Source organism: Glarea lozoyensis, assembly GCF_000409485.1.
Source record: "Glarea lozoyensis ATCC 20868 chromosome Unknown GLAREA3, whole genome shotgun sequence".
In the NCBI taxonomy this organism is placed as follows: domain Eukaryota; kingdom Fungi; phylum Ascomycota; class Leotiomycetes; order Helotiales; family Helotiaceae; genus Glarea; species Glarea lozoyensis.
In genome coordinates, this window is record NW_007360998.1 from 948111 (window position 1) to 973612 (window position 25502).

The 25502-nt window shown below is 46.5% G+C and overlaps 8 protein-coding genes across 8 annotated transcripts; 3 read left to right on the forward strand and 5 right to left on the reverse strand.

The window, feature by feature from the left end:
• Positions 1 to 7: 7 nt before the first annotated feature.
• On the reverse strand, positions 8 to 1244 carry GLAREA_00316 (Kelch motif; the record flags this gene model as incomplete). Its single annotated transcript, XM_008085074.1, has 2 exons — positions 8 to 16; positions 69 to 1244. 2 exons carry the CDS (start codon positions 1242 to 1244, stop codon positions 8 to 10), a joined length of 1185 nt encoding a protein of 394 aa, XP_008083265.1.
• Positions 1245 to 2512: 1268 nt separating this feature from the next.
• GLAREA_00317 (uncharacterized protein) lies at positions 2513 to 2833 on the reverse strand (the record flags this gene model as incomplete). The annotated part of the gene is made up of 1 exon (XM_008085075.1): positions 2513 to 2833. The coding sequence occupies one exon, from the start codon at positions 2831 to 2833 to the stop codon at positions 2513 to 2515; it is 321 nt and encodes a 106-aa protein (XP_008083266.1).
• Positions 2834 to 13336: 10503 nt separating this feature from the next.
• On the forward strand, positions 13337 to 15482 carry GLAREA_00318 (HLH, helix-loop-helix DNA-binding protein; the record flags this gene model as incomplete). Its single annotated transcript, XM_008085076.1, has 2 exons — positions 13337 to 13912; positions 14037 to 15482. The coding sequence occupies 2 exons, from the start codon at positions 13337 to 13339 to the stop codon at positions 15480 to 15482; spliced, it is 2022 nt and encodes a 673-aa protein (XP_008083267.1).
• Positions 15483 to 16195: 713 nt separating this feature from the next.
• GLAREA_00319 (uncharacterized protein) lies at positions 16196 to 16577 on the reverse strand (the record flags this gene model as incomplete). The annotated part of the gene is made up of 2 exons (XM_008085077.1): positions 16196 to 16475; positions 16537 to 16577. 2 exons carry the CDS (start codon positions 16575 to 16577, stop codon positions 16196 to 16198), a joined length of 321 nt encoding a protein of 106 aa, XP_008083268.1.
• A 516-nt stretch (positions 16578 to 17093) lies between these two features.
• On the forward strand, positions 17094 to 19260 carry GLAREA_00320 ((Phosphotyrosine protein) phosphatases II; the record flags this gene model as incomplete). Its single annotated transcript, XM_008085078.1, has 3 exons — positions 17094 to 17142; positions 17388 to 17711; positions 17765 to 19260. 3 exons carry the CDS (start codon positions 17094 to 17096, stop codon positions 19258 to 19260), a joined length of 1869 nt encoding a protein of 622 aa, XP_008083269.1.
• A 1361-nt stretch (positions 19261 to 20621) lies between these two features.
• On the reverse strand, positions 20622 to 21639 carry GLAREA_00321 (14-3-3 protein; the record flags this gene model as incomplete). Its single annotated transcript, XM_008085079.1, has 5 exons — positions 20622 to 20747; positions 20801 to 20871; positions 20922 to 21163; positions 21218 to 21524; positions 21579 to 21639. The coding sequence occupies 5 exons, from the start codon at positions 21637 to 21639 to the stop codon at positions 20622 to 20624; spliced, it is 807 nt and encodes a 268-aa protein (XP_008083270.1).
• A 1961-nt stretch (positions 21640 to 23600) lies between these two features.
• On the reverse strand, positions 23601 to 24443 carry GLAREA_00322 (uncharacterized protein; the record flags this gene model as incomplete). The annotated part of the gene is made up of 3 exons (XM_008085080.1): positions 23601 to 24013; positions 24074 to 24212; positions 24264 to 24443. 3 exons carry the CDS (start codon positions 24441 to 24443, stop codon positions 23601 to 23603), a joined length of 732 nt encoding a protein of 243 aa, XP_008083271.1.
• Positions 24444 to 24803: 360 nt separating this feature from the next.
• Positions 24804 to 25402, forward strand: GLAREA_00323 (uncharacterized protein; the record flags this gene model as incomplete). The annotated part of the gene is made up of 3 exons (XM_008085081.1): positions 24804 to 24925; positions 25059 to 25190; positions 25363 to 25402. The coding sequence occupies 3 exons, from the start codon at positions 24804 to 24806 to the stop codon at positions 25400 to 25402; spliced, it is 294 nt and encodes a 97-aa protein (XP_008083272.1).
• Positions 25403 to 25502: the final 100 nt, after the last annotated feature.

Here is a 25502-nt window from a genome sequence, read left to right on the forward strand (position 1 = left end):
AATAGGATTAGTATCGCTATAAAGAGAAGAGCAACACCAAGTATTGATCCCAAGACAGCACCGAGAACCTTGACAGGAAATGGAGGATCTGAGCTAGCTTTAGCTGCAGCCGCGGCGGTAGTAGTTGATGCTGGCTCTGATGATATCTGGGCAGTGTTCGTAGGAGCTGATGAGGCAGTCGATGACAAGATAGAGCTCGTTGTCGGTATCGAAGTAGTGCCGAGTTGATTGGTCTGAGCCCGCGAAAGCATTTGCGTCGCATTCACCCACGTGTTTTTTCTCGCTCGGAACATGCACAATACATCATTCTCATTTCCGCCTGATATCACTACCAGACCGCTTTGATCTCGTGCGATTGAGTAGGCGGAGCGCGTACTTGAAGGCACGAGTGTGTCGTTGTACGTCGGCCAATTCTGAACAGTCAAATCGTCTCTTCTCAACATTTTTGTAGGCGCAGTCTTCGTCCCACGTTCCTCCACCACTGGTACAGCATTTTGTACTGGGTTACCTTCAGCATCCACAATGATGGTCCTGTTCACCTGGTTGGGTGACTTCGTCATGTCAAAAGTGTATAGGTTCTTGCTGCCATCGTCCCCATTGATAACTATGGCATGGATATTTGTAGAGTTGTAGAAAGGATGGGCGAGCGTTGAATTAGAGTCCTTCCATCCAGAAGTCGCGCTGAATAGCATTGCTCTCGTGTTAGTCTCGCTGCCTCCAACGTACATTGCCTTGCTTTGCGAAAACGGAATCAATTCTGGCGTGATCGCGGGATCCGCCGAGGACTCGTAGGCAAGAACGGTGTGAGGTTCGGTGGCGTTGATCGTGAAGGTTTGCGAGCTGGGCTGCTTGGTACCATCCTGTGTTCCAGCGTACATTAATATGGTGTCGGAGGCATTGAGATAGACGGCACTATGCCAGAGTCTGTTCTGAGTTACTGGAACATTCGGTTCAATTGTCGCCCATTGTCCCGTCGAAAATGTATATTTCTGCAATCCCTTATAGTCGCTGGAGTCAGCTACTCCTCCTACGATCCACAGTCCCGCAGCATCATCGTTGTCGACAGGAGTCGACTTTACACAGACACCTCCTGTCACAGGAACGCCTGGTGTTAAGTTCATCCATTCTGCGTCTGAGCCCAAATATAATGATTGCAATGCCGTCGACGTGTAAGCATACAGAGTGTTGTTGAAGATGGCCGAACAGGAATTATCCAGCGACTCCAATGGTTGTGGAAGAGGCATGTTCGCATTCGTCGCTGGTCGTCGTTTCCAGCCGATAATTGCTACGGCTCCTCGCCACGGTTTCGGTCTGGCCGAAGTACAATGTCGATTACTCGATTTATAAAGACATCACAGGCAATTGACGATGTTCGGATGTCTGTCGATAGACTCGTAAAGAAGGAATGCTCTCAAAGCGGTCGAAGTCGAATTCAATCCGTGAATTTTTCGCACCCAGCAATCGCTTCCTTCAATGTATAGTTGTTTAACGCGAAAGGAGAACAGCGAACGAAGTCTCTCAACGAACACCACTCAAAAGTCGAAACCAGTATGTTCGAATGGAAGCGAAGATGTTTGGTGAAGTGTTCGAAGTAGTTGGGATGATTCTGCGAACCTTGCTGAAACAACGAACAAGAATACGTCTGCTCGGGGGCTTGAAACTCCAGCCAAGCCTGTTCTTGGTGATTCTCGACGGAGGCGAAGCGTGCAATTCGAGCACGGTAGGAATGTATTGTTAACGATGGACAAATTCAAGTCAAGCTAGAACGGTAATATGATCAAGACGGGATAAACAGAGCGTCGAGATGGTTGACCGCACGCAAACTCGAAGAAAACGGAGAGGATCGTACGTGGACGAGAACTGGAGCGGACTGAGTAGTGAGGAAAGGAGTCGAGTGGCTTCCAGCGATGGACCCTGGTAGTGCTCAGGCGCTGATTCGGTGGCTCCACCCCCCGTCACGAATTTAGGCCAAGGGCAGACCCTGTCCCCCGTAAAATATGGGCCAGATCACCGCCGTTCTGTAAATCCGTTTCTTATGCGAACCGTAAATAATCGATGCTTCTTGTTATTGTTCCAATACTAGCTGGCTAGGAGTGGCTGGGTCGTCGCTGGTGATGAAGACGTGGAAGTGTTTGGGTTAAGGTTATTGCTTCTATCCAGGAGAGACTCGACATCGACATCGTGGGGATGCCCAACACTGCGAAGTATGTATCACTGCAGCGGCGTAGATGGTCATACTCGCACAGCAGCAAGGTCACAATAATCGCACAGCCGAGAGATCAGAAAGGGCACGTCGACAATCCGTGTCATGGAAATCCTCTGTCCGCCTAATCGAGGAGTCCAATGTCTGGAGTCTCCAGCGATGATGGTGTCCAGAAAGAACAAGGGCATGCTGCTTCTTGATCCTTTGGCTGCGGGTTTGCTGGTTTAAGCCAATCCCTTCAGATATTGCGCATCTATTCAACCGGAGGTGGGTGGTGATGTTGCACTTTCCATCTTTCTTACTCAGTTGTCAACCCTCCTTCGTACAGATGCATAGAGATCGTCTGCCATTGCTCGATGCGACGGTTATATTGAAGCCCAATATCGAGCAAGCCGTGGCGGTCAAGCGCGGTAGCACAGCGTAGGGAGCTTGCTTGCTTTCTACAAACGGTGTGATGACTGCTTGGGACTTGGAAGGATTCGTGGAAACTTCGGTGGTGGGGAAAGGAGTGCTGACTTCAGTGATTCTCATACGCAGCTCTAAACAGGAGACGGTCACAGCATCAGCATCAGTGAACAAGGAGGATGGCAGTAATAGAGCCGCTATCCCATCGGATCTGACAGCGAGCATATTGTTCTCGAATGTTGAATGGAACATATAGCAGAGGTGTTCATCGCAATGTCTACAGAATTCCGGTACTGACAGAATCTAGGTCGTATCTAGGTATCTTTCACAAGTTCCGTACCGTATTGTATTTGCGTAACTTACTGTTACTAGCGCATTACGAGCAGATATCCGTTAAATGACATGATATCATTGGTTTATGCTCTTGGAATATACAAAGAATATATATTAATTCTTACCTCACTTGTCAATGTTCATCCTCACGCTTCCTAAAATGGACCGAACTTGCCCGGGGCCATCAATAGTATCTTCAATACTGTGAGGGTTGCCTCGGGGACTTGTCTTTCCTAGCTGCTTCTTCGAGTTCTCTCGTGGCTAAAGAGACTAGCAGCCGAAAATAGTGCGGCGCTCTCTCCCCTTTTGCAAGGCACCCTGCAGCAATCTGTACCTGCGTACCTCGCCTCTAACCACAAACGGTCGAGTTTCAAACGAACACCCTTGGAGGCTGCTGATGCCAGGGACTAGTTCGTTTCAGATCGGCAGTCTTTTGCCTTCCTCACCGCATTGGACTCTGAGGCCCAGAACATACGAGCGACAAATAATTTCTTGTTGCGATAATAATCTTCTGTTTTATGCTCTTTTACACATTTTTAATTCGGCAATTATGCATTTGTAACCTCTGTTGGGCTCGCTTCTGCTTAAAGTAACCTTACTGGCTATACCACATATATTTCGTACAATCCAGGTCTTATTACGCCCAATCACGCAACATCGCGCGATTAGACTGACTGGAATACATCACCACGGCTTTTTTGTGCGCAATTACTTGTGTTCTCTTTCTTTCTTCAATCGTCGACAGTCTTTAAGGTGATCAGATGCTGTCAAAGTCTGTCCGTCGGTTACGGGAGCGGGAACTTGTCTCTTTCTTGCATTCGTGTCAGCGTAGCAGAGTCATGAAAAGGTGCGACTTGCAAAGTCAAAATATAGAAGTGTTCAAAGAGTGTAACGGCTGCCAATCAGCCACATGTTCCTCCGCCCTGGGCTTCGTTTACTCGTCCACAGGTCTTTGGTGTTCTCGGCACTGCACTTTGCTATGGCCTTTCCGCTCGCACTGACCGGATTTACGGTCACTCAGGCCCCCAACAACTCGCAACTTCGCAAGCCAGCTGTAACACGTGTTGCCAGCATGCCGCGATGACTGTGCAGTGCGATCTCTGTATGATTCAAACATCAGAGGAGAGAAACTGTTACAAGTTACAACAACTCACAAGCGACGCGACTTCGCGTCAATCAAACGTGGACTGCGGATTTCGTCGCCCGAAATTCCTTCTTCGGTGTCAACAGCGACCGTTGAGCTCGAAGTTTACACCTGTGCGACCGTCAACCGGAAAGGCAGCTCCTCATCCTCCCCAGTTGAGGAAAATATTCCCATCCAGTGTCCTAGTTCTGCAGCATCTGAAGTATCGTTCTTCGGCCAAGGCAAATCCCAATCAATACTCACAGAATACCAGAACTGCCTTCGCGGTACCGAAATGTCTAGGCAATTCTCACGACTGTGATTCATCGATTCCGATTAAGTGCAGCGGGAGAATTGTCGTAATGGTTGTGCAGGCATGCAGGCAGAGTTCATTGCATCTTCAACCTCATCAGATAACTTATCGGAAACAAGAAGTCATCTACAGGTCCAGCGATCTTGGATTTCGAACTTTAAGCGCTCATCTACAACCTCATTTGCTCTTGTTTCTTCATCTCCAACAGTTCTTGTCATGTGCTGAAGTTTTGTCGCCAGTGAGGGGTATTGAAGCGCGCGGTATTGGCCACTCAATAGCGATAAATGTTTCTGTGGGCTGTGATGCGGTCGACTCGTTTCAACCAATGAAACAAACCACCTCTCTACATTCTCGTGCATGCAACCAAGGAAGCATACTTCACAGCGGTTGCATAGCACAATTCTCTGATTTGTTGAACTCAGCTATGAAAATTAACAATCGGGTCATATACCGTGATGTGCAAGTGTACATCACATTTATCGTGCTTCGCTGGCTATTATTTAGTGCCGCTGCAAGACATCGATGAGGCTGTGGCACGTACGAGTGGAGGCGTTTCTGGTGAAGCCCGTAAGTACGGACTTTATGTCTTCTTCAAATCCAATCAATCTTTGTTCGCGCTTTCAGCTTCAAGATTTCGGGGCAACGATCGGCCTTTCATTCCTTACACCACAAGCCTAAATTGTGGGGGTGATCCTGTCGATGCTTAATACAAGTGTAACTTTTGGTCTGTTTTATGGCTCTTTGTGTAGGCAGGTTGGATTACCATGTCTTAAATTTGACGTGCAATAGCACAACACATGCATCTGTGAAGTATTACAAGCATACGTTAGCACCACTAGTCAGCTTAGAATCGTATAAACAAAAAGTTCTATACAGTTCATAAATCAGCCCGATCAAGTGACGGAACTACGAGCAACTTTTAGCATGTGCGTGCTGCGCAATCCAGAATGAGAGCCTATCTAAAATCAGGTATCACCAAAATAGCTTGGAGCAATGATTTCCCCGCGTCGCGATCCTGATGGCGCAACAACAGATAAAGATGGAAGCAGCATTTGTCCGATAAATATCCCTATGATAATGGTTTCCGGCCAGATGGTGTTTATCTCGGTCTTGGCTGAGTCCCTTCACATTGACGTTTGTTGATCAATATATCAAGCTGAGATTCGCAGGCAGCTGTGCTTCTTGTGATCAAAATAGCAAAGATGTATCAATCCACCTGGCAAATACCGCATCCTCATCCAAGTCCAAACTATTCTAACCTGTCGATCAAACAAAGCCCAAAAACTCCTCAAGAAACCAAAATCAGCAAAGACAACCTCCCCTCAGATTCTCCAACCTGCTATTTTAGTCTCCCCATCTCTTATCGTTCCTCCACCCTCCACCCGAATCCTCTTTCCTTATCAGATCGCCTCGTGCACAGTTCAATTCCTGGATCCACCTCGTGAGGGGAAATACGAATACTCTTTTGATCCTACGAGGCTTCGCCTCGCTTACTCCTATTTCGCTCGCTTAGCTTGGTGAAGTAAGCGAGGGGATGTTGATCATACTGATCCTATGGGTGTGCGACGGGTTAGCGTGGGAGGGATCTGGGTGCGAGAAGTGTGAGTTTTCGAAGGGGTGTGAGAGTTAGGCTGGGGGGTGAAGGTTGTTTGTTAGAGTGTTATGGCTTGAATGGAGCGTCGGGGGGAAGTTATGTTATTGAAATTTTTGTACGGCTTGTTGCTAGCAGTGTGAACGAACGTCAAATCCTGTTTAAAAAACTTGGTCAATTGCAAAGATAAATTAAGTACTTTCTAGTTCAAATCTCCGAGTATTAGCATCTACAAAGTCACTGTATCTGTGAAATTTCTTATTTGTAACAAATCATACTCTTTGACACTGCGTCTACTCCACGCAAAGTATGTCTCTTCATTCTTTCACTACTTCCAAACAAACACTTCTCTAGTGACCTGTAAATATGTAGATAGTTATATATATAAATCCATGGAAATCATTTGCAGCACAACCTTACTCCGTTGTGAGCTTCTTCACTTGTATCTTCAATCATACTACAGATATCGTAGAGATTAGGAACAAAGTGTTCCGGTTTACTTGACATATTTAACTATCTTCTACAGCTACCGAATATTTCTTCCCCAGAGGGGTTTCTTCGTCATTTTGCACAATGATGACCTCTCGATGTGAAATATCCAGCTATCACAAGTCTGGACTTCTACCGAGACACAATGTACTGTAGCAAATCGACACTTTGACTGAGATTATGCGTACGCTATATGAGCACTTTGTCTATTTCTCCCACTAAATGAACCTATATCCAATATGACACACTCATCTTTATCTGTTGCCATTACCAATGACAACTATCCATTACTTCCTACACACGCCAATGCCAAAGGCATCACTATCTCGACTCATAACCACATAGTTTCTGTGTCCTATTTCACTTTTCTAGATTTAAGTCCACTTATTGGCCTTTGTACGAATGAATGACGTCTTTGCCTAACCCAGATTGATCCAAAGCACAAAGTTCAATCAGTTACTTATGCTTGCTAAAGCAGTTCGATCATAACAATATATCTTCCTAAACAGAGCAAGCAGAACTTTCTGATCCCTTTTCGACAAAACCTAGGAGTCGTTCTCATACAGTGACTCAAGATTGATCATGCGTGGCCTTTATGCTGACTGCTATTTGGACGTTCGGAAGCCACTCTTTGACACAAATTGGTTGCCACAACTTAGCAGTGGTAGCTCGGTTTCAACTCAAGACAGGTTTTTTTTTCGGTCGTTTTTATACATTGACAATAGTTAACGTTAGACTTAAGGCGCGACCTCGTTGTGGAGCGGTGGCGGTACCATTAATTCCACCCCTTGATTTGCACCTTTAGACGGCTGAGAATATTTAGTGCGGTGATGTGAGAAGTGGTTTTTGAACTTGTTCACTTGGCTGATCATGTTCTGTCAATTTAGAGACTTTTTCTTCTCACTCTACGGAAGCCACAAATCGGACATCTCCAAGTGCTCGTCGCCCCAAAATGGAGAAACGACTGAGATAGATTTGTTTCCTGTAATCAAAGCCGCCTTTTTTCTGACTATGTTATAGCCCGCTATAACATACTTTCATACAGTTAGTTGCCACTTGCTACGATCTGCTAATGTTGTTCCTGTTGGAATTTATCCCAACATGAGACCTTTCTACCCCAAGGCAACTCAAGTAAATCAAGGCTTAGCCATTTGATATACAAAGCGCTTTCTAGGTTATTTCCATAATAATTAAGAGTATCAAAGACTAATACAGTCACTCAGTCTTCCCTACTAGTATAATTCTCGGTAAATTTAAACGAAAGCCGAATCAACGAATTCGTTTACACATAGAGATTCTTCAAATCGTATTAGTCCCTAAATTGTTGGTTGGGCCGATTACCCTAAAATACAGCGGCAAGAAAAATTTCCCTTTCTGTTTCGTGGTAATAGTTGTGGAGAAGTATTCCTCAACAAACAGATTAGTTGAGTCCTTTATCCAGGTAAGACCTAGATTTTTTGTACATCTCAATCAAAGCACAAATACTTTTACATTGTATTTAAGAGCACTCAATAAGTTGAGCTGCTATGGGACTTGATAGAGAATAAAATTCTACTTAATAAACTGGAGCAGGGGGTTTTACTTGAATTTACTCAAGTAATTACAAGTCTTTTGAGTATTTAAATACTACTACTTATTTTCAAATTTGAATCATCCGACAAACTTCTTACTACGAAATTCAAATTTATCGACTCAAAAGGTGTACACTCTTGGGCGCTTAAACTAAGTACAATTATTCTCGGCATAGCAAAGTCACAACCAAAAGCTTGGATAATCCCGTTATACACTGCTCGTGTTTTATCATCTCCCCTTCCATCGTCAATCCATCTCAATAAACACACAACGTGTTGAAAGATACCCGCTGAGAATCTTATTACAGAATCATGTGTTCCGGCACTAAAGCCTACCCCTCTCTCCTCCTCTAAACGTGCTCAAATAGCCAAAACCCTGAAAAGTGGTAACTCTTTTTGTAAACCCGTAAGCTATCTTGATATTGAGCTCAAGCTACAAAAACTCATTGAGAAATCTGTGAAGGTTGTTTTCGCTTGCTCTGCCGACCTCTGCGTTCGCAGAACCTGGTCAAAGGAACACATCTACAAATACATTCATTCCAGAAACTAAAACCTCCATAGTTTTCTAGTAGTGAACAGAAATGCTCGACATGTAACAAAACCTCTAAACTTCCATCTCATAGAGTAACATTCACTAATACTATGTAATTCTGGTAAGATGTAGTACTTAAGCGATGTAGAAGTACTCAAATATTGGAATTGCAAACAGTGAACATAAGCTCGACATGCAGCAAAACTTCAAAGTTGCGGATTTTTCCTCTACCATTCAGACGTCTTTGTAAGTTCATTCCACATCTTATTAATACCGTAGGAAAATCTGCGAGTTATTGTGCGACATAAAGTTGAACTTTTAGTCCTGAAGAGACGTAGATTATCAATAATCGAAAGCAGTGATTTAAACTCCAGATCATTTAATTGTGTAACATACCAAGCAGGACAAGAAGTCCACTGTATGCTGACCATTAGATTAGAAACTGTTGTAACTCCCCACAATGAAAGCCAAAACATAGTCAACCATTTGTGCGCAAACACATATAGATTTTAAACCACCAATGAAAAACAACTTAAACAACTCATCCCTCCTCTGACTAACAAATTCCTTTCCCAGATGTATCAACTCAAGAACCCAGAATTCCGAAAAACTTGGTAAATTATCCAAAAGTGCATCACAGAGTCAGAATACCTCTCATCGAACTCCCTACCTTTCAGAAATAGCTTGTATAAAGCAAGTTCTCCAAAAACATTGTGTGAAAATCCGCACATTGACAAAAAGTTAGCTATTCCTTTGAGCAAAATACAGATTGAGAGATAGGTATATCTCATCTCTGTACTACTTAACAGAGTGAATTCTTATTTAAAGGGTATGTTTTTGAAATGTACAAGGTTTGACATCAAAGCCCAAGGAGACTGATTTCTTCGAGAAAGAAATCAAAAGCATACAGCAGCCCTTGAGTTCAGAAGGAAAAGAGTGTCATGTTTTGGGGAACATTTGGCCAACACACACTGTCTTCGAAGCTGCTAACAAACCAGAGACTGCGGACGGGCAAGTTACTGCTTACTTCTTTGTACTTGATGACAAAACAATAGGAAACCGCAAATGAATGACTGAATGGAGCGGTGGTATACTATTAGTGATAGTTATCCAATCGGTTCTGGAGACTCAAACAGAATACCACTAATTTAATGTTCAAAGCCGAGTAGAAAACTTAGTACAAAGAACACTGACATCTATGCTTCTCATCCTACATCCCAGGTGAACAGCAGAACTTCATGATATAATATCCAATAGAGCCTACTAATTGCAGCGACTAGCCAAGAAAAGAATCCTCGACCAACTAGAACACGTTCCTGAATTCATTCATTCGCTATTATGTTCTTAATTACATTACCATGAAATAACACTTTTGATGCCTAGAATAGATGATCTATCCAAGACTTTAAATCTAGAGTGAATTCTCTCAGAGTAAGAATAGACTTCCCACTCCACCTTCCTATTAAACAAACTATTAGCGCTCGCCTCACCATCTTAACCCCCCCTCCGAAGATCATCTCTCACTCTCATTCCTTCCCAGCATACTCCACCCCCACACGATCATCTCCATCAATTCTGCCAATCTTCTCGGTACCGATCCAACAAGTGGCTGAGACCCTATACCAATGCAGGTCGACCAGACCCAATGTAGCATGCGCTCCACTTCCCAAAGGCAAGACTGTAGTCACCTTTCCCGAGAGACCGGGAGTCTATGCGCCTCTGAGAAGTGGTGGCTGGGTTCTAGAACGCGAGTGTTATTGGGTGATGGGAGAGTGTGGAGAAGGGTGAAGGAGGAGACGTGCATGTGTTTGGGAGGCGGGGGATGGGTAGATGTTTCGGGTTTCGGGTGTTGTGAGAGTTAGGTGAGGGAGGATGAGATGATGAGGTGAGGATGAGACGGGGAGATGGATGTTTTGTGTATATTAGGAGGAGATTGAATTGCGGTTCGAGATATCCAGGAAGCTCGAAATGGATTCTAGAAACCGAGACAGGGAGAAAATAAACAGGCACATGACAAGCTGAAGAGAATAACACGGAATACAGACCGGAGTGGCCTACAGTACCGAAAAAAAGAAACAACAGTGACATACATTCTTCACCAGTCTAACCAAGAAAACGCACTTGCAGGCACAGAGGCGCTTAACAACAATTGAGGCTTATACCACGAGAGCGATCCCAAGGAAGAGGCAAGACGCGAATCTCACCACATCGACATGAATCGTCATATCGCGTTTTCCATAGCTTCATATCTCAGGTAGTGTGATTCTCGCTTAGCTGAAAAGGGGGAGGATTATTCGACCGAGCCAGCCTTCGCATACCACTGGTCGCTAAGCGTGGGGCAACGCAAGGCTATGATTTGTCGAAATGCTTTCAACATCAACTTCCCCCACGTCTCTTATTCATAAAGAAGAGGCGTTTAGACTCCTTCTAGAAGCTTGGGAAGCTTCTATGACATGGATGAAGAATCTTTGGCTCGTGATTGCTTTCAGGGTTTGGGTACGGTGACACCGAAATCCGCCTCATCGATCGTGCTGTATAGGCTTTCTCGGGATAGTCCCAGCGTCATCAAACCAAAATACCCAAGTAAGCATGTAATGGATGGCTGTCACTTACTTTCCCTAGTTCAGTGTGCGGGAAAGGCAGTTCTAGCCCAAAAACCACACTTGTACTTTCTAGAGCCCTCTTGTTAGGACCATGAGATGTGACTTCTATGTCGTAGCTCAACAGGTAATAAGTAAGGTGCAGATGTCTCTCCATGAGTTGAAAGACAATAAGTGTTGTCTAGACATACAGCTCAGAAAGTGTTTGTACATTTCTTGCGCGGGGCAAAGATATTCGGACTTTTGTTCGTTCCTGATGTAACTGCAGAGAGCCATTGGCCTAATGGAGGTAGGGAAGAGCTTCCCGTGCATGCGAATGCCGCTATTCATGTAGATGCGGTTAATTGTCAGGGTTGAGATGACCCTGAATCAAGAAGCCCGCTGGCTGGATAGACAGTCCTCGAATGGCATGCAAGGCTGCTGCTGACCTTGGACCACTGCCTATGAGAGGCGAGGAGATGCATCTTGAAGCTGGGGTGGGGTAGGACAGCGTCTATTGAGTTCAACCATGGACCATATAATGGACGAGGCGGTATTAGGATGGACTTTACCTATAACTGAAAATCTTTTGATTTCAAGTCTTTCAGTCAACAAACTGGTGTAGATCTCGGCTATTACTGAAGTGAAGGTGCCCAGTGGTAAAGACTGACAAAGACTGAGCCGGGAAGTTCTGAGGATGGCGACAAAATAAAAGTCTTCGCCTCTCCACAAATCGGCCAATTCACCGAGAAGGAGGAGGAGGGGTTTTGTACCACCAACCGACAGCTAAAGTGGCTTGTACGAAGTATGCGAAGTGTATGCGATGGAGGTTTTGAGGAGCGCAAAAGGAATCACCCCCGCGCATCCACCGCATCCACCCTGCCCGCTATTACTCAAGATGCAAGTGTGAAACCCCTGGTGACAAGCTCCAGCTGTTGCGCTTTTTCCGCCAGTTGCCCGTCGTTCGAGAGTTATTGAAGAGCCTGCGCGTCTGCTCAGCTGTCATGCCTTCTTCCTGGATTTCCACTATCATCAATATCATCGTGGAGCCCTTTGAGTGAGCTCTCCTTTCACACTCGGCACCATCGTTCTATCCACCAACACACGTCCGTACACACGATATTAATACGATAATATTGAGGATCATAATATCCGCAACACATCTACTTCTCCGCCTAGTCGTTGGCCGTACCGTTCGACCTAGTTGCGATTCTCGAGAGCAAGTCCCTGCCAGGATCCATTTCGAAGCACGACAGCCGCGGAACCAGGCCTCGATTGCTGTCGCCCAAAGAGTAATTCATTTTCGAGGTGCCCCAGTCTGGAGATTGTCTGGTAGTGTGGGAAGAGTGTCTCTTCTCACTTCAGAACCTTGTGTGTCCATGGAAGACTTGTGTCAAGACGCTATCGACCAAGACTACGGCGACGACGACCATCAGAGCTAGAGAAGAGAAGATAACGTCGGTTGCACTAAGGGTCTTTGCCGGTAAGGGGGGACGAAGCGAGGCGTAGAGAAAAACACAGCTAAAAGCGGTGATAGAAACAACGCGGACATCATCCTCGAAATCATACTCGAGCAGGTACTCGTCCTGGCAAAGATTGTTGTTGCATCCACTCCATCTCCGTGATCACGATCTTTGCAGACCTGAGACATCGCTGTCTGCCCGTATTCTCCTCCCACTATTACTCCGTACTCCACCGTCCACCCCACCCTGCTCCCTGCCCACCTTCCCTTTGGGCGCCCCCAACCAGCTCGCTTTGGTGACATTTGGTAACGGAATTCAATTCCAATTTTCTTCACCACCACCACCTGCACAACGCGATCGCAGACTGGCGAGCCTTCCCACTCAAATCGCTCGGTCGCCGCTGCAACGACTACTAGCGATTTGCACCGCCCTTCCTCTGCAACTATCCAACCTTTCAATTGACACCAACCTGGAAGTCTCGCGTCCAGTGCAACTCCCGATAGAACTATCGATAACGAAGCCGAAACCTCAGGTGCAGCCGCGCCAATCGAGCATCCCCCACCACCAAGACCCTCTGCGCGTTACGTACGAAAAGTCCAGCCACGCATGGACAGAGCCTCATAAATTCCTTTTAGATCATAGCATCTTCATCTACCTCTCCCGCGTGCCCTCGAGGCTGATTCCTCGAGAGTTTTATCGGCGCGCACACATTCGTTGGAGGAAGGACGGTCACCATGATGGATTCATCCGGTGTGTGGGACAACCAAGACCCGACCTTGTCAGTACCCTCACAAGAAGACTTCAACCAGTTTCTTGATATGGGCATGAACAATCTGGGCGACCCTCTTCAATTTGATTTCCCGGATTTCAACTCGCAGCAACCGGGGCAGGCGGCGCATCTCATACACCACCATGATTCCGAGGCAATGGATCATTCTGGGTTGGAAAATGGTCGAGGGGTGGTACATGATACTACAATGCAAGAACACATGCCCTCAATGACGACGGCGGCGAGTCACCCATCAATCCTCGGGGCTCCCATCAGCCATAATCACCCCTCAAACGAGAGCCTGGTGGAACTAGATGCGCAAATTCAGTATTTGCAACATCAAAGACAACAGAGGCAGCAGCAGCAAGCACAGCAACAACTGGAAGAGCAACAGCGTAACTATTACGCACAAAATAGAATGATTCCTCCGACACCGAATAGCATGGAGCTCCACGGAGCTTCTTCGCAATTTTATCCCCAGAGTGACCCCCAGCACCAAGCAATGTACGAAAGATTTAGAATGCAGATGAAAGATCAAGAGGTTAGTCACTTAATGTTCCCTTTGAAAGCAAGATATGCGTCCTTGCGTTCGGTTACCTACTGTATCTTCCCGTTCTCGTTGCTCTAAACGTATCCAATCATTTCTCGTCCTAATCATCTCTTAGATGGCTTTTACGCCTCTGGTATCACCTGCGGTGACTCCGCTCGAAGCTCATTTCAACATTCCGGAGTACACTATACCTGGAGCGTATTTCAGTCCAATCAGTTCTCCTGCGCTTCGTGCACAGAATGAGCAACAGGCAACTGCCTACGACCAGAGGCTTTCTGCTACGACAAATTCTCCAATAGACATGAATATGGACTCTCATTCTGCGTCAAATAGCTCTGGTGCTTTGTCAAGGAAAACCAGCAAAAAGTCCTTGTCCAAGCCCAGAGCTGCCCGTGCTGTCAGACAATCTCCAATCGTCAAACCGAAGCGAACAAAAAAAGGATCTCTTGCCGCTCAAGCCCTTGGTGATATTATAGAGCCATCGCATTTTCAACCAGCACGAGAGAAAGAACCCAGCTCTTCGCTCTCTGCTCCCAGTACAGAAGTCTCTGAAAACGGATCAATATCTCCAGAACATTTGTCAGATATGGCACCGCCGCCTATACCTACTCCAGGGTCCTCTACAAGGTCACCTTATATACCATCACAAAAGGAAGATCCACGAAATCAGCGTCTCATACTTGGTTCTCCTGCTACTCCAGCTTCTTTGATGAGGCTGACAGACTCGCCTCGAGCCCACGATCCTATAAGTGGGACTCAACTTATGGATATTGACCAAGGAATGGATGAATTCGCTTTGCCTGAAGCTGCTAACTCGTCGAGGCCCCAGATACGACGGATAGATACCCAGTCAGATGGTCAGACAACTCCAACTCTAAGTTCTAGTGGCGCTAAGACTCCTGGATTTCAATCACTCCCGTCGCCTTCGTTAGCTGGTCCTAGATTGACGTCGGCCACCTCAAGTCCTCAAATTGATGCGATGAATGGAATTACAGGCACCAACGGAACGGGAAAGAAAGGGAATCAAGGAGGCTCTCGTGCCATTAAAAAGCGATCTGGCAGCTCTGTTCTCGCTTCACCAGCACTTCTTCCTCGGATATCGCCAAGCATAAAGCCATTGACTTCAAATGGCTCTAAAGTTTCGGACAATACTGCTTCGCTCTTGCTGGCATCCAAGTCCAACTATCAGAATATTCTGGAAGGGACTCATCTTCCAGGTGTCTCATATCCTTCCGAACTTTCAACTAATCTCACGTCCAAACGAACCTCCCATAAAATCGCTGAGCAAGGTCGTCGGAACCGCATAAACTCTGCGCTACAAGAAATCGCCACTCTGTTGCCGAGAAGTGCCAAGGACAGTTGTGGTGAAAAGAGTGGGAGCGGTGATGGGGCAGATGGCATCGATAATGCAGGAAGCGCGAAAGGCGGTGGGCAAAGTTCAAGTAGTAAAGCGAGCACGGTGGAACAAGCTATCGATTACATCAAGCAATTGAAAAAGGATCTTGCGGATGCGCAAAAGCGGGCGGAGGAAGCGGAAGAAAAACTCACTACGAAAGTTTGAGGGCGTGCTGCATGGGTGTGAATATGGGCTTTTTGAATTTGGCGTTGGGGCGCTTATGATACCTATGGGATTAAGTTAGTGGCAAGTTTAAGACTAGATTTGAGCGCGGGTAATCCAGATGGGATGCTATGGAGTTGATGAGGGTTGTACATTGAGATGACTGGCACAATTACTTATTACGGCGATGCCCGATAATGGATGGTATTTAGGTAATGGCGCATGATTTACGATGAACGGTGGTTGAAAAAAGCGGAAGATTCTGGCACAGTGCTGGAATGGCGAAGGGGAAAATATGCCCACTGGATGTAGTCGGTTGAAGTAAATAACATTATGTTTAAAGTCTATCAGGTTTATTGTAGATTATGTTTGACTGCTGCTCGCTAGAGCGGATCTTATCTACCTACATAAACCGTTTGAACGGTCCAATACCCCGCATCCGCGACATGTCGAGGGTCAGGTCATGTCCGCACGAAATATTGCGAATTTCTCAGGAAGTCCAGACACAGTTCTTTTCGTCAGAATGAGCCGTCAAAGGCTTCTCCGCAAGTGAAAACACATCCCCTTGCGTCCTTGCTCCTCAAAAGCACGAGCCGGACTCAGCACTAATTGATGGACCCATGACTTGGATTGTCACCATCTATCAGAGTCATATACTTCCGTGTGATGTTCTTATCGAGCGCATATATCGCCCAAACGGCCTAGTGACAGCGGCTTCATTCCTTCGTCGTTTCAAGAACATCGACATCCAACTCCTCCATAGCACCCAGGACTACTGTCAGACTCTCCATGAACCCATTCACAGCAACCCTCAGCATCCTATTCGTGGTGGCTTTGTACTCTGTGCGTAACACTGTCTCTGATCCTGATGAAGAATGTGGAGGGGCAACGGTAGAGAAAGATCGGCAGACAAGAGGGGAAAGTTCTTTATCAACGCGCAAGGTTTGGAGAGCTATGGATGCCAGACGAGCGGTAGGTAATGGGAGGTCGATAGTTCTGAGGAAATGGTTAGTTACTTGAAGATATTGACATTGAGGTTGCCCGAAGAAGGACGCACAGAGAACATGGGAATTCAAGGTCCATCTGATGGGTCGCCATTATGCCTGTCAATGTTTATTTTGGTGATCTATCAAGGATGTTGGGGCAACAGCGCCGCGCATTGAGATCAAATGTCCTGGTGGTCGGGGGTGTTTGAGAATTGTTGGTGGAAACCCTTGACGCAGCCTCGAATTGCAGGTTTGCGGTCTGTGATTGCTATGGCAACGTCCTAGGGACAACACACTAACCGTTTACAGATGGGGCAACCACAACCCAGACCTCTTTGCCAAAACATTCTTGACCTTGATAAGTTGCGATACATCACTCAAACATTCTCTTCCTTTCCAACTATTCCGTTGTTGAAGAACATTTCTATTCCTCAGTTCCCTTTCGCTTTGGTTCTGCATTCGAACGAGCATGCTTTAGAAGCTCAGTAAATAAACACAAATCGCACGCATCACCGCAAGTTCGAGTAGCGAAACTCTAACATCACCGAGGCACGCGATACTTTCTATCGGCCGTCACATTGGAAGGAACGACTGAAGCACCCTTCGCGCAGTAGCATACTCTATCAAGATGTCTCCTGCCGTCAGTCAGCTTGGGCAGATCGTCGAGTACATCCCAGGTGAGCAATTTTCATTGTTATGGTACCACCACATCCTCATTCTGGCCGCGCCCTCCAACCCAGCTTGTACAGCTGGCGCATCATTAACACATCATTACACTCTATTATGGATTATCAATCAATGATGGAGTGGGCAATGACAGTTTCAAGAAGTGATCCGGATGACTTCATCGCAAAAATGTTTCCAAAACAACAACAGCAAATCATAACAAACATTCTTCCGGATTCATGGCTAATGTATACAGACCGATTGTATCTAGCATCTTATACCTCCCCGCCAACTCAAGACACTCTTTTCCCATATCCCGAACGCCAACCTACTCGACGATCCCCCAGCAAGCGGTCTGCCAGAGCTGTTGATGGTCCAGCGGCTGTATCCGACAGAGACCGCACTCCACCATATTATTTCTCCATCGATGACTCGCTCCTCTACAATGCTTTCCACCACGATTTCGGACCATTACACATTGGGCATCTTTACAGATTCGCCGTTCAATTTCATGATATCCTAGGCGCCCCAGAGAACAAAGATAAACCAGTCGTGTTCTGGAGCAAGGCCGATGCGCGGAGTATGTCTCTTCACTCAGAGCTCCAGAAAACAACTGCTAACATATTTGCCTAGGTCGAGCGAACGCTGCTTGCATTCTTGCTTCGTACATGGTCTTAATTCAAGCTTGGGCACCACATCTCGCCCTCGCACCGATCGCACAAGTCAACCCTCCCCTCATGCCTTTCCGCGATGCAGGTTATAGCCAGGCAGATTACGGCATTACAGTACAAGATGTGGTATATGGTGTTTGGCGTGCAAAGGAGCAAGGATTCTGCGCTCTGCCATCCTTTGATTTGGAGGAATATGAAAGATATGAGCGAGTGGACCAGGGCGATTTCAACTGGTTAACTCCAGATTTCCTCGCATTTGCGTCACCACAACATACTCCAGTTGCACCAATATTACCGTCCTCCCCATTATACGCCACTCTTCCTTCGACTTTGGAGGCTGTTGACGCTCACCCAACACTCCCGGGTCCGTTTAAGAATGTCTTGAAACATTTCTCGCAACGTGACATTGGTCTTGTTGTTCGTCTGAACTCCGAGCTTTACTCCCCATCATACTTTACCGCTCTCGGAATCGAGCACTTGGATATGATTTTTGATGACGGCACTTGCCCCAATTTATCTGTTGTTCGCAAATTCATCAGACTGGCGCACGAAATGATTACAATCAAGAAGAAGGGAATTGCTGTGCACTGCAAAGCTGGTCTTGGTCGCACTGGATGTTTGATTGGAGCGTATCTCATCTACCGATATGGATTTACTGCAAACGAAATCATCGCATACATGCGCTTCATGCGTCCAGGTATGGTCGTAGGTCCACAACAACATTGGCTGCATCTCAACCAAGGCACTTTCCGAGAGTGGTGGATCGAGGAGCAGTTTGAGATCAAGATGAAGGAGAAAATCGCGAGCCTTACTCCAACAACACCAACAAGAGTCAGCTCCAAGCCATATCTGTCCAACAACCAGATTGCCACTCCACCTAATGCTAGCAGGCGATCACCACTTGGTGAAGTTGACAACGAGCAGCGTAACAGCATTGGTGTCCAGGAAGATTGCTTACCAGCTCCTACGCCTGGTCAACCTCGAAAGACAAGCAAGGCCATCGACCGCCATCATCCATACAACCGAGCTGTTTCAAGCTACACCACAACAGAAGATGAGCACACCATTCAGCGAGAGACAGAAATGATCTCGATTCATAGACAATCGCTTGACGATCCAGATGGGGAGGACGAATGGACGATGAGAATGAAGACAAGCCGAAAGTCATCCCGGTCACCAGGCAGAACAACAGAAAAAAGATCCGTCAGCCACCAGACCACCACAACAATTTACTCCATCGACAACGACAGCAGTAATGATATCGAAAACATTGGAGCTTCTCGCCCCAAGGTCCCTGGAACAATGAAATCGGGCAGCGGATCGAGCACACTCAGCAAAGTCCGTGGCAGTCCAAAGCGAACAGGTGATAGCTTAAGAGAAAAGACTGGAGTTCGAAAGACCAGCGGAAGAGTAGGCAGTGTATCGGCATCCTCATCTCGCAAAGTTTCGGGCCTGTAAAATATAGTTGCTGTTGCGAATGTTGCATAAAACGGCGTCTTCGGTCATGCATATGAAAAATGAGGGGTTAACGGCGGTGTTCCTTGGGGTTTCAATATATTGTCAGCCTTTGTCGAGTATAATCACGAGTTGCGTATGGCAGAGACACACCACTCCTACCATACCCAACCAGAAATTTTGGGCCTCGCACTTTGTGCCTTTCCTCGGATGGATATGGAGTGTTGGTTTCGAATTATCGTGTTGTTGAATTTTTGTGTCTGTGGATATTCGAGATGGACTTGCTTCTGGAGGTTACTTTTCTACTTTGCTTTTTGGATTGCCTGGGATTTTTTGTTAGGGGGTGTTTTTGCTGTTCTGCTGCTTTCTTCTGAGTATCATGAATCATGAGCATTGATCTTGCGTTGCGTTGCATAATGAGTTGCAGGTTAGTGTAGAGGAATTGAAATCACAACTTTGAAAATTTTATGAGATGAGATTGCATGTGACTGTGATGGTGAATTTGGAGGTGCTTGTGTAACCGTATTATAACAAAATCGGTGCTCTCCAACCAATAATTTACACTAACAGCGATGGATTTCGATATTGCCTCACTGCAATCAAAATTTACCCACATGACCTGTGCCACAAGATTCATTCCCCAACTACCACGACCACAACTCCAGCGTGGAATCACTGTCTGCAACTCTAAATCCAAGGACATTCTCCCCAAAACATGCCACACAACAGTCTATCTCTATCAAGCTTCCCCTCTTTTGCGAAAGAAGTGTAGAAATATATCTCGTCGAAAGAGTTGACGATGCTTCTAAAAGTTCTGTACTACACGGGGGATAGGAGAATAAAGCAGAACGCACATGTACGAAATTGGCTGAAGGAGTTCTTAATTTTTGAGCTAAGATCATTACGATCTGTATCATTTCACTAGAACCTGAACCATGCAATAAAAAAGGTTGAAACGACATCAAAAGACACCAAAATGTGTAAGAACTCCCAGAAAGGAGCCTGGTTTTGATTGGATTTGCTATTTTTTTGGTAGTCTAATCGAGAAACAAACAAGCCAGCGGGAAAACAAGAGCGAGGAGACCTGCATCAATCGGATCATGACATGAAGAGGTCCGTCGAAATAATGGAAAGATGCCGGCTATCTCTAAAGTTTTCGTGGCAGTGATATGAAAAGGGTCAAGTGCAATAATGCGCATTAGATAGGGTTAAAAAGCAAGCAAGTTGCGAATCAACCTCCCAAAAAGCGCTTCGGTTGCTCACCCTTTCTTCATCTACACTGCGTAAAAATGCAATACCCAGCCCCAGTTCCTAAGCTCACGTGTACCCAGAGACACCAAACATCAACGCCTTTAACCGACAATTTACTCAGCAGCCTTTGTTTCCGCTGGCGCCTCGGCAGCGGTCTCAGTCTCCTTTGGTGCTTCAGTGGCAGGTGCGGCGCTTGTCTCGGCAGCAGATGGCTCGGCCTCTGATGAAGTCCAGAGAGTCTGAAAAGAGAAATTAGCCATTGGACCCATATCAATGTTTCCAGTAAACTTACCAAGTTATCTCTCAACAGCTGCATGATCAATGTTGAGTCTTTGTAGCTCTCCTCGCTGAGGGTATCGAGTTCTGGGGAAATGTTAAAATGAATCACGTCAAACATTGCTTGTGAGACTTACCAGCAATAGCGTCATCGAAAGCCTGTTTGGCAAGATGGCAAGCTTGGTCGGGTGAGTTCAAGATCTCGTAGTAGAAGACTGAGAAGTTAAGTGCAAGACCAAGGCGGATTGGGTGTGTTGGTGCAAGGTCTGTCTGGGCAACCTCGGTGGCATTCTTGTAAGCCTCAAGAGACTTGTCGGCAGACTCCTTTCGCTTATCTCCAATTGCAAACTCGGCGAGGTATCTGTGGTAATCACCCTTCCTATAACCGCATTGTCAGTCTACGGTAAACCAAAAATCAACGGTCTCAACAAACATCTTGTGGTAGAAAACCTTGGACTCTCCGCTCTTGGCAGAAGGAATTAAGTGTTTGTCGAGGACCTCGAGGATATCTTCACAGATCTTGGCGAGCTCGGCCTCGATCTTTTGACGGTACTCCTTGATGAGACCAACCTGGGATGAGTTGCCTTTTGATTCCTCCTTTTGCTCGATCGAAGTGACAATTCTCCACGAGGCACGGCGAGCACCAATAACGTTCTTATATGCGACGGAAAGGAGATTTCGCTCTTCAACAGAGAGCTCTTGGTCCTCAGAGGCGACCGACTTCATGTTCTCCACCATCTCTGCAACAAACGATCAGTATTCGTGTAGGCTCGACCAGCCGTAGGAATGCTAACCTTCATATCGCTCAGCCTGCTCAGCGAGCTTGGCGAGGTAAACTGAATCTTCGTATCCCATGATTGCGGTTGGAAATCTATAGAAAGAAGATATTAGCAGAGCGCACCGTTGAGGTGTTCGTTTTAGAAAGTAGTGTGTCGCTTTCCGGAGTTGAGTGCGGCCTGTGCGAAGAATATATGCAGCGAATTGGCAGTTGGTGCGCGTTCCAAAGACTCGACGTATGCGCCCCTAAAGATAATGCACCCACATCGAGGTAGACGGTGCTCACTGCTTCGCAGACGTCAAAGAAAACCTCTGCCACCTTCGACCGGGACTAGTGGCTACCCCTCATAAGGGTTGAGGGGCAATCGCAGTATTGAGAGATCTGCGGCTGACGCCAAAGCAAACGCAACCTGTCGGGTTCGTCTTTCCCATTGACACAGATCGCAGATTCGGAGGCGATTGGCATTTACAGTGGTTGTTGATGCGGTGTTGATGTCCAAGGGGTTCGCGGGAGGGAATGACGGACTAACAAAAGGGAGATGCTTACCGGATTGTTGAGGATCGAGTATGTGCTGATATTGCTAGAGATCAGCGGAAGTTTTATGGTCGAAAGATTACGTATGCGACGTTGTCCGGAGGAGGTGAATGTGGATGGGGTTTGGGTTGAGAAATCGAGGGAGAGCGAAGTCGAAGAGGAATTGGAGAAGTTGATCGAAGCAGGGCCAACTGAACGCTTCCTTTTCACGCTAGTGGCTCTGGTAGCAGACGAAGCGACGACCGCAGTCAAAGGCCGCCAACGAACCTAGTCGCACCTGCAATTTGACAACAAACGTTGAGGATCGAGACCGCGGCTGCGATAACACGCGCTGGTGCAGCCTGTCGATGGCGGTTTTTGTATGCGATATTGATATTGCCGCTGGGCGAGAGTCAAGATGGATATGGACCAGTATTTCAGGTAGGTGCTTCGTGTTTCTTGGCGCGAATTGGTCAGTCTTATCGATTACAGTGATGAAATGGAGACGGGTCAGTCGCAAACACTTTCAAGGCGAGATGTGGTGACCTTACGGAGGCAACTGTTGTTGTTTTTATATTATTTGCTTTAGCTTCGTCGCATTTCTATCCCCTCTCATCCAGCTCTCCAGATGTGTTGCGTTGGTAGGGTCGATGAACCCACGACAATGCCTCCATCCTTGTGCGTTTGATGCTATCAGATTCTTCAAACTGGCCGCATAAGGCGCAGGTACCACTCAAGACTCAGACGTGTTGATCTCCAGATTGCCCAGGTGCTCTTCATCTTCTCCGCGTCAACGACGACCCCTGATTTCATGGAAACCCACCAGCTGTGAAACTCGGTCGGCGAGCTAGCAGGCTAACAGCGAGGCCCTTGTTGCATTATTGTGGCAGTGCTTGGAGCTCATTCCGAGAGCCTCGATTCTCAAGTCGTCGAGTTTGCCTCAGCACAATGACTGTGTGATGCAATTGCTTTCATGAAGAACATGTCTTTCTTGACACGGCGAAGCCTCATCAAGATGGAGGAGCATATTCATACTGGCTTAAAATCTACAACAGTATCTCTGTCTCAGGGTATGAACGACGCGACTTCGGTCTAAATTGCTACTACTGAGGATCTCGAATACCTCGTTTCAAAGTTCGATACAAGAATATCAGTAAGAATGGCGAAAACATTTAGGAAAGAAGCACCGTGAAGACGAGCAAATGGTATGCTTTGGGCTTGTAGAATCCTATCAATTTGGTAATTTTACAATGTCCAAGGCGTAGTGACCAGCTTCTACGCTAGGGTTTTTCATCCTCCACTATATTGGTCAGTATTCTGTCATTCTTTTTTTTACCTACGGTATGTAGTATTGATTGGATTAGCAGATCGACCTGAGTAGAGCAGAAAACCTTCACCGAATTAACATGCTGAATTAAAAGCTAGTTCCCATGGCCCATCTGGGGAGTTACTGACAAATACATAACAATTCCTATCAAGCATGGCGCACCGTTCCTTTCTTTGGAGCAGACACATTATTGCCTAGCTACGGTTTTATAGAACCCCCACTGAGCACCACCACCACAGCTATCACTAAAGCTCCGAGCAAAACCACATCTTTATTCGCTGTTCCTGCACCAGATCTTGCCGTTGTAGATGTAGGTGTTGTAACCGCGGTCGCCTGAGCTGTGCCGGGGGCGCTAGTAATGGTACCGGACGAAGAGACGACCCGAGTCGCTGGAGTCGAAGCAGACGAAAGTCTTGAACTATCAGATGCTGTTGGGGAAGAAAGCGATGCCGTAGTTGATGGCGAGCCCAGCACGGTTGTGCTCGCAACAGTACCCGCAGTACTTGAAGCTCCATCTACAAAAGTTCCTATAGTTGTCGCCTGGCCATTTGCTAAGGTGACTATGCCAGTTCTGAAGTTTCCGCTGCTACCATCGTCATCGTGGAAATCTCCTTAAAGAAGAAGAACGCCCAATCAGTTTCAGTCACATCGGAATGTTAACGGGTACATACCATTCTGAAGATTCACGCAACTGAATGTGGCATCGGGAAACACAAAGCATGTCTCTCTATCCGCACAAGCTATGACCGCTCGAGCTTGAAGACCCCTTTTTCTCGCACCTATTATACTTGTATTACTTCCGGGATCGCACTGGAGGCTGGATTAGCAAAACGAAAGAGATTTGACAACAATGTAGCTTACAAGGTCAAAACATGCTTGTGAGTTCGCACAAAGGTCGGTACAGACGTTAGAACCACCGGAACCCCCAGATCCAGAACCGCTAGATGTGGGCCAGGAGATCGCATTGGATATGGTACAATCAACGGCTAGTGTAAGAGGGAGCGCTGCTAACCAAACGAATGTGTTTTTTCCGAACAACATGATGTATTGACAACAGAAACAAGCAAATATTATGATTATTTGAAAGTACCAATTTACTTCTCAGCCGCGCCAGAAAGAATTGGTCAACAAGTACCTAGGTACCTCCGAAGGACTGCATGATCATGTGACTTGCCTCGCCGTTTAATTGTGGCCTGATTGACCACACCACCTCCCTCAGGCATTTACTACCTCGCCCCAATCATCATCCTGCATCCACACCTCAATCAAGCTTCCTCACGACTGTCGAACACACCACTCAGAGTCCACCACTGAATCAATCGTACGGCAGAAGCTGCACCCCTCTCAGACTACAAAACCACAAGCATCACCCACACCCATCCCCCATACCACAACGCAAATATGCTTCGCCAATCCATCAACAAAGCTATCCGTCCAGCACAATTCAGAGCTTTCTCCATCTCGGCACGAACCATGGCTGGTGGTGATACTGGAGCTCCAAGAAGCGGAGGGATTGCTCAAGGGTACGTACCTCCCACAATATACATCCCATCTCAGGTCTGTCTTTTGGATGGAAGCTTCAAGCTTGAGCTGGCTACGGAGCGGGCCTGCTGGGAAACAAAAGTAGTTCATAGGCTAATGTCATGGAAACTACAGAGACGCATTCAGCAAACGCGAGAAGGCGAATGAGGACTACACCATCCGTATGCGCGAGAAGGAGAAGTTGCTTGAGCTCCGGAAAAAGGTTGCCGAGCAACAGGATCACTTGAAGAAGCTCGAAGACCACATGTTTGTCTCCCATTAAATTCCTACCATTCCTCCACATCCATAAGCACAGAACCACCAAGCCATCCATATCATGTCCAAACGCCTACCTGCCCCGAACTCCTTAAGCTCTACTTGAACCACCCATTACAGATACCTTCTCTTTACGTACCCGAGCTAACAATCCTCTCAACAGTGACGAACTTTCCAAATCTTCCGGCGGCGAGCAAAAGTAAGTATCATATGACCAGAAAGCATTTCGGGTTCGGGAAATTTCGGGGTCCTACCTATTCTCTTTGAATTACATATGTCAGCTTTCGTTTCCATCGAAACCTG